Genomic DNA, 12901 nt, shown 5'->3' with positions numbered 1-12901 from the left:
ACAGCTCCCTCCGAGGGGTCATTAGACAAGGGGCGAGTCTGGGGCTCAACGGGGCCACAAGACAGATGAATGGGTGAGTATCTTCCGCCATCAATTTTCAAACCAAAACAATTCCGATGTAACTCTTGCAGGCACGCGTACGGCATTCCTGACATTTTCATTGGGATTCTCGATCAATATTGCCAAGCCCATGCCGGAAAAAGGGTCGGGTGAGACAAGAGATGGCCAGCCAATGGAGTCGCCACCTTTTCCCTCGACTATTCAGCGTCCGCTCGCCGGGAGGCAGACCCGTCCGTGATCGTCGCAACTTGGTGGTCTTCGTTGCGATAGGCCTACAACGCCATTCCAGCTCACCCTCCACCATCTCAACACCAACCAAAACATCCTACACAGCCATACAGGCTGCAAGGTCCCGGTTGTAACCTCCAGACGCCAAGAGCTTGACTTTGCGGGGGAGATTAGCGAGCCGTTTGCTCCCGAGTTCCCAAGTCGTCGGATCTGCAGCCGGGAGATCCCGATTCGGGACCCTGTAGGACCCATCCCTACTTTTAGATTTGATAGTTTGGTTCTTATTTGGACGTTGAGGCCAAGAAGTGTCTGGGAAGGCTGTTGTTGACACTTTTCCGAGCTTTTTGCGCCCTCAGACGCCCCTTTTGTGCCTCTTTTGTCTTGAATTTTGCCCGAACGCTCACCGTCCTCACCGGACGGGCAAGATCAAGAAAACACTTGCCGTGACTGCCGTCTCGCTTGACATTTCGGTGGACCTGACGCTCGAATGTGATGTCACGCTACTGGACTCGAAACCCGGGTTTATGTTGGGTCGATTCTGCCGCGTATATCCATCACAATCAATTAATATCCAAGGCGTCCGCTGCGGGGGCCCAATCTATTCGAGGATCTCAGGAATTCCATGGAATCTCTGGCCAAGATTCCTTGCGCCTGCTACTTTGGGCCTAGTGGACCTTGTCTCCTGCTTGGGGACGCCCGTGGCGGTGCCGAGCTTGCATTTTCCCACAATCATCTGACTGGCGTGACTGGGCATCAACGAATGGCAACCGCTTCGATGTTCCGTCCGAGATAGGAGCGCGTATTGGGTGATTGGAACGGGTAGGCTGGGCCTTGGGCAAGAGGACGGACAGGGTAGATTATGGAGTCCGCCGAGCACAGCGGGATTCCCGCCTGAATTGGAATTCTGATGACAGCCGGCTTCGAGGTCATCTGGTCTGAAAAGTCTGAAAGAGCCGTCCAAAAACAGTTGTCAGATTTGTCGATGGAGCTCCAGAACGAGTTAGCGACACAGTTCCCCCGCGTGGGCTTTGGGGGGGGGGGAGGGGGTGGGTGGACAACTGGAGAAAGTTCGGGACGCCGGGGGGGGGATGCTGCTGGAAGTCTGGGACAAGCCCTGGGGCACGCGTGGGGGGCGTTGATCGGACCCGCCCAACGCCCTGTCAGTTTGGCAAAAGAGGGTCCGGGATGCTGCAATTTGCATCCGCATGCTCTGTACACTGCCGCACCGAGGCAGCCCGCGCTCTTCGGCACCTCTTGATCATTCTCAGGCCATTTACTTGAGGCTTCCATACTTCGAATCCCGCTCGCCGGCAACTCTTTGTCAGGCTGGCTAATATGGCCCCACGTCGGTGGTTCCACGACAAAACAAACACCGGGAAAAAAGAGATTTCGAGACAGCCATCGAGGTTCCGGACGTGACAGCTCATCTTGGTGATCCAGGGCGGGGGTGTCGGTGGGCGTGTTCCGTGGTATTGTTGTGACTGGTATGACGGTTCACCGTCCAGCCAAGGCTGCCAAATCCCGTGCTTTCGTGCCCAGACAACAAGCGGTGAGCTATTTTATGCAGCAATTCTCCCGGTTGAGCCCCTGCAGATGGGAAATGTTGGGGCGGGATTTGGTCAGCTGAGAGGGTTACCGACTGCCTCGTAACATTCACGCCCCCTGGGCCGCCCTCTTGTGTGCCCATGACGTTGGCTCAAGCTCTTTTCCGAGTTTCGGAAGTTGAATTGACAAAACATTCGGCAGTCCCAGCATCCATTCTTTGGATTCCCTACAGAGATCCGCCCCCCTCTTAATTGCCCCCTTCCTCCGTCTCAGGAGCTCCGAGTCCCTTCGAGATAAGATAAACAACAACACCAACATCAAAGGACCTCCGCCATCTCACCCTCCCTCCATCCCGAACCTCCCGCCAAGATGAGAAAAGAAGCGACGATATTGCGTCCCACGCACAATGGCGACCGCTACGAGCTCACCAGTCCTACTGTCATGCCCAAGGCAGCTGGCTTCCTGTGGAACCAGAAGATGATGGTCCAGATTACCTGCCGTGGATATGCCACCGCTCAGTTCATGCAGCCAGAGCCGGCCAAGTACGCCCATGCTCCGAATCTCGAGGCCAAAACCTTCATGCAGCCGGAGCCAAACTACTACGCCCATCACCCAGGTCGTTTTGTGTACATCAAGGACGAAGAGTCAGGGCACCTCTTCTCTGCCCCCCATGAGCCCGTTCGTACCGTTCCGGACCGATTCGTTTTCTCTACTGGCAAGAGCGACGTGGCCTGGGCAGTCGAGTCCAACGGCATCCGTGTCGAGATGGTGATGGGTCTTCCGACTCACGATGTGGCCGAGCTGTGGACCATCAAGGTGACCAATGTGTCTGGACGTCCGCGCAGGATCAGTGTTACTCCGTATTTTCCCATTGGCTACAAGTCCTGGATGAACCAGTCGGCCGAGTGGAACGAAGAGCTGGTCGGCATCGTCGCCAGCAGCGTGACTCCGTACCAAAAGGCGGCCGAGTACTTCAAGAACAAGTATCTCAAGGACAAGACATATTTCATCTGTGAGACGACGCCAGACTCATGGGAGGCCAACCAACAAAACTTCGAGGGTGAAGGTGGGCTCCACAACCCGTCAGGGCTGCAAGAGCCGCAGCTGAGCTGTGGTGACGCGCGCTACGAGACCCCGACAGCCGCCGTGCAGTACCGCTTGGCGCTTAAGGCGGGAGACGAGCGCGAGTACCGCTTCATGTTTGGCCCCGCCTATGACGAAGCCGAGATCCGGACCATGCGTACTCGCTATCTGAGCAAGCAAGCCTTTATTCGCACCGCTGACGAGTATGCCTCTTACATGGCTCGCGGCCAGGGCTGCCTCCGCATCGAGACTCCGGACAAGGATCTGGACAACTTTGTCAACAACTGGCTCCCTCGCCAGGTCTACTACCATGGCGACGTCAACCGCCTCACCACCGACCCTCAGACGCGCAACTACCTCCAGGACAACATGGGCATGAACTTCATTAAGCCAGAGGTCACCAGGAAGGCTTTCATCACTGCCGTCTCACAGCAGGAAGAGAGCGGCGCCATGCCCGATGGCATTCTTCTGGCCGAGGGTGCTGAACTCAAGTACATCAACCAGATCCCCCACACCGATCACTGTGTCTGGCTGCCCGTGACCCTCGAGGTGTACTTGGCCGAGACTGGCGATTATGGTTTGCTCCAGGAGAAAGTCCGCAGCTCCAACGGCGACGAGCTCACCGTCTTTGAGAGGTTCAGCCGTGCCATGGATTGGCTCCTGAGGTTACGTGACGAACGCGGTCTCAGCTACATTGCCCAAGGCGACTGGTGTGATCCCATGAATATGGTCGGCTACAAGGGCAGGGGTGTTTCCGGCTGGCTCACCTTGGCGACGGCCTTTGCCGCGAACCTCTGGGCCAACGTTTGCGAGCACGAAGGCAGGACCGACCTTGCCCAGCGCTACCGAGCGGGTGCCGCGGCGTGCAACGAGGCGGCCAACAAGCACCTGTGGGATGGCGACTGGTTTGCTCGTGGTATCACTGACGACAACGTCACCTTTGGTATCAAGAAGGACCCCGAGGGTCGCATCTGGCTCAACCCCCAGACCTTTGCCATCCTCAGTGGCGCCGCCGGCAAGGAGCAAATATCCAGGATTCTGCCTCAGGTCGACGAGCATCTCAACACCCCATATGGCATTCAAATGTTTGCCCCGCCTTTCACCAAGATGCGCGAGGATATCGGCCGTGTGACCCAAAAGGCCATTGGCTCGGCCGAGAACGCCGCCGTGTATAACCACGCCGGTGTCTTTTTCGTCCACAGCCTGTACAGCCTCGGTGATGAACAGGACAGGGCGTACACTTTGCTCCGCCAGCTCATTCCGGGGCCAAGCGACGCCGACTATCGCCAACGTGGCCAGCTCCCGATCTACATCCCCAACTATTACCGTGGCGCCTGGAAGGAGTTCCCACGGACAGCTGGTCGCTCCAGTCAGCTGTTCAACACCGGCACTGTGTCGTGGGTGTACCGCTGCTTCATCGAAGGCCTCTGTGGTCTTCGGGGTGACGCTGAGGGCTTGACTATCAAGCCTCAGCTTCCAAGTGCTTGGAACTCGATCAAGGTCACCCGCCAGTTCCGCGGCGCCACTTTCCACCTCGACATCCGCCGTGACGATGTCGACCAGGTTACCGTCAGGCAAGGAGGCCAAACTCTCCCCGAACCTCGCATCACCAACATCAAGGCTGGTCAGACCTACCAGCTCACTGTGCTGGTTCCGCAGTAAGCTGCCAGTTTTTCAGCGACGATATGACTCTGCATGTTCAAAATTGGATGGAATGATGGGGTACATGAAATAATATTCAAGCTTAGCTTTTCTTTTTTCATATTCTGAAGGGACAAAAATGGAGAAGCAAAACAGACATTTCATGACATGGCTGGGAAATGTCGGACATTTAGCACCACCACAAACCATGGCATGATGGGTCGGGTCGGGTCGGGTCGGGTCGGGTCGGGGCGGACTTTTTGTGGAATTTCGGTCGCAATTTCTTCTGGCGGTTACGGCTATTTTTCATGTTTTTTCTCTCATGTTTAGACGCAAATATCGGACACACAGCACGCCTCCTGCGAGGTGGTTCACAGCAACATACAACATCACCCCCATCACCACCACCACAACCAAGGGTGGAAGAGTCAGACATTCATGGACGACCGTTCGGCCCTTACCCTTTCTTATTCCCAACAGCCATGTCATCTTTTTTCTGCACAGCAAAGGGCATCATCGTACGCAAAACTCAACTATGGCATTTTATCGGATTCTGGGAGGCACTTTTGTGTTTCTGTTTTTGTTTTTTCTTTTCGTCACCGGGAATCTTTGGTTGTGTTGACAGAAAACAAACCATTTGGGAGGGAGGCTATCGTCGAATTCGAAACTTGCGTTTATACTTCGGGCCTACATAGGTACCTAATGTACCTTGGCTGCTTTTCTTGTGTGGTTAAAAAAACACATGGAAGTTATAATAACATTTTTGTTGCGTTCTGCTGCTATATCACCTAAGCTCTGTCACACTTTTCTGTCTGAACATTTTCCTCTCACCATCAAAGCTTGGCTTTCGTTTGTTTCTGCTGCTTTTGATCATAGCTTGATGGAACACCTTGGGCCACACTAACAGGTCGACTGCAGGGTTGTGTGGCAGTTTGGTAGAGAACAACACCCCCTGGTATAGGTGCCGAACGCCACAGCGCAACACCACATCTTCAGCTGCAATCTCCAAGCACATAGGCCAAGCCCATAGCGCGAATGTTGCCTCTCTCTCTACCCTTACCATGCAACAGCATGTTGGTGTGATTAGAATCGAGTATAGGTAGGCAGTCCCGTCGAGTCCCATTCTCATTTTCTCTCTGTCTACTTCTTCCCGGCCTCCCCAACCGCATCAAGATGATGTCCCATCCAACTACCAGAATGGCGGCAGCCCTCCCGCTGCTGCTCCTCTTCATCCCCCTCGTCCAAGCAGAAAGACCCTCCCACCCCAACTACATCAACACCACCTCCGCCGCCCTCCGCGTGGAGGACCTCTTTGAAGCGTACAACCTCCCCTACGGCACCCTCGGTATGGTGGCGCACTCCTTCATGCTGTGGTATCTAGCCTGCCACCTCCACAACCGGCGGCCGCTCATGCCGTGGAGGCACCTCGAGTACGACCTCTGGAACGTCGGGCAGACATTTGTCAGTTCAGTGGTGAGCATCGCCTTGGCGGGGGTGAGTTTGGCGAAGGTGACGGGGTCGGGGGCGTTGATGACGATGGCGGTGGGGCAGATTGTGTTTAACCTCGTGGTGGACGGGGTGAATGTTCATCGGTGGTTGAGGAATCGGTTTCATGGGGATAAGGGGGGGGGAAAGAGGGGGTTGAGTTGGCAGATGGCGCCTTGGTTGTTGGGGTTGATGGTTATGGTTTTGGTTACGGTGCAGGCTTTGGGGACGCTGGAAGGTATGTATTTGACTCCCTTGGCTGTCTGAGTTGGGGGGATGTGTCAGGGGCTAATTTGGGATAGAAATCGATCGGAATGCTAGGCTTGACGGGGTGGTTGCGTTTGACATTTACACCAAAGAGACGGATACGACGGGGGTTGTCTTCGTGGTACTTGCCACGGTTGGGGGGGTGTTGGCTTTTGTTGCGCCGGTGGCTGGGGCCGTATTGCAGAGTCTTTGCTGCGTCGGAAGACGGGAGGACGGGAGCAGGAGAAGGGTGTCGATGGTGTATGTTTTTGTCTTTTTTGGGTTGATATCCTGCTTTGGCTGGTTGTTGGCGGTAGATTATGCTGTTGGGGTTGTGACGGGCAACTACGAGGGCAGCCCTGGCAAGGTGAACGGGAGTGCCGCGCTTTATTGGACATTCTTTGTGTTTCAATATGTACCGCTGTTTACATTTTGAGTTGGATAGTTTATCGTACCTTGTCTTCTGAAGACACAAAATATCACCACATCACCACCATTATGCAGGTTTGGGGCATCTTCGTCATCGCATTGGCTCGTCATGTGTCTTGGCACTTGCTCAAACTGGAGTGTTACATCGCGGTGCCCACTCGCCCAACTGGCGTCAATGACATCACCACTGGGCCTCACAATTCAGCCAGGCTCAGGAACAGGAAATGTTGCGACTTTTTAAAAGGGATGATCAGTCCCCACCACCCCTCGCCCTTTTGCTGATCAGACTTCATCCAACTCACTCGTGCAAACTACCTTCGGTAGGTCCGTTCCTCGTCGTCTTTTAGGACAGAGTTTAAATCCATCACCAACCATGGCGCCACCAATCGCACCCGTCCAAAACCAAATCCGCCAAGTCAACGTCCGCCAGGTCGCGACAGTCACCGTCTGGGGTCCCATCCCGACTGACCTCCCTGACCCCACGGTTCAGGTCCTGCAAGAGACTCGGACAATCTACATCGCTCCCACCACCACCAACACCGAGGCAGTGGTTGTTGCTGGTGGGGGCGGTGGTTTGAACGGAGGCGAGATCGCCGGCATCGTCATCGGAACTCTCGTCGCGGTTATTCTCATTATTTGGCTCATCAAGTATCTGTCCCAGAGGAACAGGCGGCCGAGCTATTACCATGAGGAGAAAGTGAGGAGCGGGAGTAGGCACGGTCATCATCATCACCACCACCATCATGGACGTGGCAGGTCGAGGAGCAGCCGGAGCAGGAGCCGGAGTATTGAGATTAGGGAAGTGAGTCGCCCTGCGAGGGTGTACAGCACCCGGTCCAGGTCCAGGTCCAGGTATTAGCAGGGGAAGTGGAGTTTGAGGTATGCTTTTTTTTTCGTTCAACTTGACATCGTTCAACTTGATCCTGACAACCACCAGACAGCAAAGGACATATGAATGACGGCCAAGATTTACGAGCAAACATGATACCTTTCCCCATACTTGTACATAACATATCTACTACACTAATCACACCTTTCTCATCTACCGTTTCTCATCTACTGAATCTCAATCTTCCTCCCGCCCTTGGCAACCTCCTGCTTCGGCACCACAACCTTCAAAATCCCATCCTCCAAGCTAGCCCCAATATCAAACTCCTGCAGCGGCCCCGGAAAGGCAAACTCCCTGCTGAAATCCCCAACGAACCTCTCCTTCAACAGATACCGAATCGTCTCACTCCCATCCTTCTTCCCCTCTGCCTTGGCCGCCCCCTCCCCTTCATGCTTGGGACAGGTATCCATCCCACAGACATTGCAATGCTTCCCCTCTGTACACTCACACTTGGCCTTGTCACACTCCTCACACGGCTTACCAGGCCCACAGTCACAATCGTCGCACTTCTCGCCAGTGACGGTGACGGGCTTGGCCTTGGTTTTGTTGGAGGGGGTGGTGTCGTAGGGGCGCTCGACGTGGCCCCGGATGAGGAGGACGTTTTCCTGGGTTAGTTCAATGTGGATGTCGGAGCGGGACATGCCGGGGACTTCGCCGTAGATTTCGTAGGATTTGGGGGTCTCACGGATGTCTGAGTTGTGGGAGGGGTTAATAACAGCGGTTGGGGATGTGGTAGAGGTACCTACCGAAGCGGGGGCGGGGGCCGCGGCGGTGACGGCCTCCGCGTGAGGCAGGGGCTGGGGTGGAGGCTGATTCATCTTGGACTTCGCGGGAGTAGGTGTCGAAATCGTCGAGGAGGCGGAAGAGGGTGGTGAAGTTGGGGTCGGTGGAGTAGAGGTCTGCGGGGAAAGTGAAGACCATTTTGGCTGTTTATTAGGGGTCCAACGGTGGATGAAGCTTGGATGGTGGTGGCTTTTGTGTGGTGATAGTTTGTGAACAGGCGCAGAAGTTACCTATGTTCCAGGTTGTGATGCGATGAACTGTGTCTGGAAACAATGGGAACACGAGCAGGAGGAGAGAGTTTTAAGAGGCCTGGCACAGGGCATCATGGCATCATCTCAATGTGACTACAACGTCATCCCGATGTCGTGGTGACTTCATAGGCCCCTAATAGGTAGCGCCTACTTCCCGACTAGTGCTCGATTTGAGTGGGAGCCTTCCCGGTGTTTTTGGTGGTGCGAGGTTGGCCACGAGCCAACACAAAAAAGCCCACTTCGGCCCGGTTCAGTCATCAAACATATTCTGTTCATGAAAGTACGGGTTTCAAAATATGAGCAAGTTGGAGGATTGCAAGGCTTTGGCTGAATTCTTTTGCTTTCTTGACCGACTCTGGTGCCTTTCTTTTTCTGCCAACACATGCTGAATTGAGATCTACCATGCTGCAGGCCGTCCTGTAGGGTATGTCTTGAGAAGGGAGAGCTCGCTATCCATTTCCATTTGAGGCTTCAAAGTAGAGGTTGGATAATCCTGATTGGAGGATTTTTGTCCGCAAGCGACCCTGCATTCGTGCCGTCTTGCAACGAGACCTCATCCTTGGTATCGACTCAATTGCTTCTCTCTTATCAATAGATCCCCCGCCAGTCATCCAAAACAACTTCACCAAAAGGAGAATAAACGTCCGAGGGGGGCGGGAGCTACCACGTCTTTGGAGCCCCTTGCACGGTGAGATCCTCGTGGCCTCGATCTTGGCTATATGTCTGTGAGAAACCAACGTCCAAGCGCACGGCATACTCGACACCGCTCATCACTCAGCATCCACGAGCACAACGCCAAATCTGGTCAAGGACACATGTGTCTGCACGTGTCGTTTCTCAAGGGACCAGCCAGAATGTCTGGAAGCAATTGAAACCGGTCCGACATGGGATGTCAAAGTGTCAAGTAAGCCTTCTGTGAGCTGAATGTCGCAATTACAGCGACTGGATAGAGACGTCGATCACTTGACGGTCTAGCAGAGGGAGCAACGTCGATATACCATCCATCCAAGGCACAAACATGTGTATATAAGACCTCTTCCTCTCCTCTCATCCAGAATCCTTTTCCTCATCATCATCCAACACGTTCACAAACAAATACCCTCACACAAACTTCCCTCACTCTCACCACAACTCTTTAACGCTTTTCCAAAGCCCAACCACCAACCCAAATTTCAACATGCAGTTCACCACCATCGCTCTTATACTCTTCGCCACCTTGGCTTTGGCCGCTCCTACTCCCCAGAACGACGGTATCCTCAACAACAACGATGTCTCGGTCGACGATGTCACCATCCTTGTCCCTGTGGCCGCCGGTATCCCAGTCGTTGCCAACGTCTTGGGCGAGACCATTGGCAACTCCGCCACCAACCCCATCGCTGTTGTCTAAAGCCCTCCCGCGATGATACCAACAAGTCCCGTGTCTTCCCCCAAGACTTTCGAGTTGCAAGATACATTTGGGAGCGAGACCAGCAGACGCCTGGGATATAAACTGGGGATTGTGATGAATAATAATGTGGAGGATGATGGGTCATTGTACGATGGAGGTGTCTCGAAAAGTGGATAGAGATGGGATATGAACTCTGGTCCTGAAATATGCTTCAATCTGGTCTCGGCAACATATTCGACAACCGGCGGTTTTTCTCAGCATTGTTGGGGGTGGATTGAAACTTTTATTTGGGGGAATCTTTATGTATCTTTGACAATATTTACACACTCATTTGACGTAAACCTTGTCCGATGACTTGATGATATGTTGACCATTGGGATGGTTACCAGATGGGAACCCCTGTCCTTGGGACGCACTGTAGCCTTGAGTCAGCTCTGGCCTGAAAAGAAGGACGGGGCCACTGGGGATTTACCTGAGCGTAATAGGGATTGTAGATGGTGCAGGTTCCCACGGCACATGCTGTTGGACCGTTGAATCCCATGCCACCGCTGTTTCTGTGTCAGTTGCTTTCTACATCAATCCAAGTTCAAACAAATACAACTCACCACTGTGCCCACAAAGGCTGGCCGGCAACTGGCGCAGCGGTAGAAGTAGAAGTCACAAACGTGGTAGTCACCCTCGAGCTGGTGCTAGTAGCGCTAGGAGTCGTCACTCTCACACTGGTCGAGCTCGTGCTCGTCGTCGTAACCGGCGCCCCCGTCGTCGAAACCACAACCGAGCTCGTCGTAGCACTAGGCTCAGCATCACACCACTCGCCATCCCCCCACCGGAAGCAATCCTCCCCCTTGCAAGCCAGCTCGAAGAAAGCCATCACCGTCGCCTCCTGCACCCGAATATCATGCGGCACCCCGGCAGCGCTATACCCCTCCAACCAACCCTCCGCACCATACACACTCTTTGTCCACCCGCTGATAGGAGTATTAGGAGTAACACTAACAGGTGTGATCCCAACCCCAAGCACCTCAGCCCACTGCTTAATCCCCTCCTGGTGGTTGACATAATCCAAAATCTCATCATTCGTCCCGTGGAACAACTGCAACTTTGGCCTCCACCCATCATACCCCGGGTAGGCGCTCTTGACCAAGTCGGCCCACTGAGCCGGAGTCTTGGTCACCCTCCCCTTGGCGCAATCATCGCTCCAGTAGCCAAAGGCGCCGGTGTTGTTCCCAGCAGGGGCGAAGCAGCCAAAGGGAACGCCAGCAAAGGCGGCACCGGCAGCGAACACATCGGGGTAAGATCCAAGCAACACCTGGGTCATCATGCCGCCGGAGGAGACACCGGTGACGAAGACGCGCTTAGGGTCGGCGTTGTACTTGTTGATTGTCCACTTGACCATGGAGACGACACCGAGGGAGTCGCCGCCGCCGTTGTGGGTGAGGGTTTCCTTGGAGGAGACATCCCAGCACTTGTCCGAGTTTGCTTGGGCGGGGGAGGACTGGGGGTAGATGACGATGAAGCCATGCTGGGAGGCGAGGGTGGCGTACTGGGAGCCGGAGAAGGCGGCGGGAGCGGTGCCGTGGCACCAGTGGGGGTTGACGAGGATGGCTGGGTTGGGAGGGAGGACGTCGGGGACGTAGATGTAGAAGGGGTTCTGGATGACTATCAGCACACTGCTTTTGTCATTGGAGAAAGACGACTTACGTTGCGGGGGTTAGGACCAAAGTTCTCCGTGACCAGCGTCAGCGAAGCCGCCGAGGCCAACGAGGCCAGCAGAGAAAGAACCGCGACAGTCTTCATCTTGGCGATGACCTGAGGTGAAGAAGAAAAGAAAAAGAAAAAAGGAAATGAAAGACGAAGATCATGATGCTATATCACTGCATTCCGCTACCATGAACATGGATGGATTGTCCGCCGGCCCGCAACTTCCAGGTTCAGCGCCAGTGCTCGGAGGGAGCATTGCCGAGATGCCCCGTTTGGTGTTTTGAGCGACGACGTTGCACACGGGGGTCTGGCGAGCCTTGGGGGGACGGAAGCGACCGCTCCAATGGTCGGAATAGAGTCAAACATCTTGGCGGGCACGTTGAGGTGGGAATAAGCTTTCTATGGTGCGGGTCTTTGCCGTAACAACAATATCGGGATATGTGTAATTAAATGCGTACCTTGGGCTACGTAGACACTTTGTGACTTCTGTTCATGACCCTCATCTCTTGAATTGTGTGGAATGATGAGTTGCTGAAACGCGAAAACTGCACAAGCAAATGACCGCAGATGGCGGCATCTGCCTGCAAATGCACAGGTCCCCACACATCCAACTTCATGATGGATGTGATGTGGCGAGACCTCCAACACCTTCACGAGGCATAGTGCCAGGCTGCTGGTGCACAGTCACCACCGAATGCGCATTCTGCCACCTCACCACCACCGTGTTTTCACCGCCAAACAATGAGATGCCCGCTTTCTCAGGTTGAGCCACCTCAGCACTTTTGCGCCAGCAGCAATCTCTGCTCTGCGTTCTTCGAACTTCTGGTCTACCATGGAGCCTGTCGCCGTACTCGCCGTGGCAGGCAATGTGCTGCAGTTTCTGGAGTTCACTTGGAAGCTTTTCAGCAATGCTGGAAAGATCCTAGCGTCAGCTGGAAGTTCTAGCGAGGAAAGTGCTCACCTTGATGATATTTGTCGAACACTGCAAGATTTCACCACTCAACTAAAACGCGACACCTCTTCTAATTATTCCACAAGGAAATGGGAGCCTATGCTCACACGTGCCGATGCGTGCGAGAGGGACTCCGAGAAGCTTTTGGCCATCACGACAAAGCTAAGGGCGAAGACGCAGAACGGCAAAGCGTCGAAGTGCTGGGCCAGTTTCAAAATCGC

At 54.4% G+C, this 12901-nt stretch overlaps 5 protein-coding genes across 5 annotated transcripts; 3 read left to right on the top strand and 2 right to left on the bottom strand.

Annotated features, from left to right (window-relative positions):
* Nucleotides 1–2202: 2202 nt before the first annotated feature.
* Nucleotides 2203–4578, top strand: QC764_512590 (uncharacterized protein; the record flags this gene model as incomplete). Its single annotated transcript, XM_062948481.1, has 1 exon — nt 2203–4578. One exon carries the CDS (start codon nt 2203–2205, stop codon nt 4576–4578), a length of 2376 nt encoding a protein of 791 aa, XP_062798719.1.
* Nucleotides 4579–7090: 2512 nt separating this feature from the next.
* On the top strand, nt 7091–7693 carry QC764_512600 (uncharacterized protein; the record flags this gene model as incomplete). The annotated part of the gene is made up of 2 exons (XM_062948482.1): nt 7091–7569; nt 7655–7693. 2 exons carry the CDS (start codon nt 7091–7093, stop codon nt 7674–7676), a joined length of 501 nt encoding a protein of 166 aa, XP_062798718.1. The 3' UTR covers nt 7677–7693.
* A 36-nt stretch (nt 7694–7729) lies between these two features.
* On the bottom strand, nt 7730–9017 carry QC764_512610 (uncharacterized protein). The gene is made up of 2 exons (XM_062948483.1): nt 8353–9017; nt 7730–8297 (listed from the first exon to the last, which is right to left on the bottom strand). The coding sequence occupies exons 1-2, from the start codon at nt 8525–8527 to the stop codon at nt 7774–7776; spliced, it is 699 nt and encodes a 232-aa protein (XP_062798717.1). The 5' UTR covers nt 8528–9017; the 3' UTR covers nt 7730–7773.
* A 224-nt stretch (nt 9018–9241) lies between these two features.
* QC764_0076010 (uncharacterized protein) lies at nt 9242–10355 on the top strand. The gene is made up of 2 exons (XM_062940710.1): nt 9242–9544; nt 9793–10355. The coding sequence occupies exons 1-2, from the start codon at nt 9525–9527 to the stop codon at nt 10025–10027; spliced, it is 255 nt and encodes an 84-aa protein (XP_062798716.1). The 5' UTR covers nt 9242–9524; the 3' UTR covers nt 10028–10355.
* On the bottom strand, nt 10287–12286 carry QC764_512620 (uncharacterized protein). Its single transcript, XM_062948484.1, has 4 exons — nt 11729–12286; nt 10633–11678; nt 10500–10575; nt 10287–10442 (listed from the first exon to the last, which is right to left on the bottom strand). Exons 1-4 carry the CDS (start codon nt 11822–11824, stop codon nt 10410–10412), a joined length of 1251 nt encoding a protein of 416 aa, XP_062798715.1. The 5' UTR covers nt 11825–12286; the 3' UTR covers nt 10287–10409.
* Between the last annotated feature and the right edge of the window lie 615 nt (nt 12287–12901).

This window comes from Podospora pseudoanserina, chromosome 5, assembly GCF_035222485.1.
Source record: "Podospora pseudoanserina strain CBS 124.78 chromosome 5, whole genome shotgun sequence".
Lineage (NCBI taxonomy): Eukaryota > Fungi > Ascomycota > Sordariomycetes > Sordariales > Podosporaceae > Podospora > Podospora pseudoanserina.
This window is presented reverse-complemented; position numbering and strand designations above follow the sequence as displayed.

Excerpts from the sequence above, each read along its gene's own strand:
- QC764_512620 (XM_062948484.1), bottom strand. The coding sequence starts at position 11,824 with ATGAAGACTGTCGCGGTTCTTTCTCTGCTGGCCTCGTTGGCCTCGGCG. Across the intron at positions 11,679-11,728 it reads TTGGTCCTAACCCCCGCAAC|AACCCCTTCTACATCTACGT; the intron begins GTAAGTCGTCTT and ends ATAGTCATCCAG. Across the intron at positions 10,576-10,632 it reads CAGCCTTTGTGGGCACAGTG|CGGTGGCATGGGATTCAACG; the intron begins GTGAGTTGTATT and ends ACACAGAAACAG.
- QC764_512610 (XM_062948483.1), bottom strand. The coding sequence starts at position 8,527 with ATGGTCTTCACTTTCCCCGCAGACCTCTACTCCACCGACCCCAACTTC. Across the intron at positions 8,298-8,352 it reads CGGCCCCCGCCCCCGCTTCG|ACATCCGTGAGACCCCCAAA; the intron begins GTAGGTACCTCT and ends CCCACAACTCAG.
- QC764_0076010 (XM_062940710.1), top strand. The coding sequence starts at position 9,525 with ATGGGATGTCAAAGTGTCAA. Across the intron at positions 9,545-9,792 it reads ATGGGATGTCAAAGTGTCAA|CCCAACCACCAACCCAAATT; the intron begins GTAAGCCTTCTG and ends GCTTTTCCAAAG.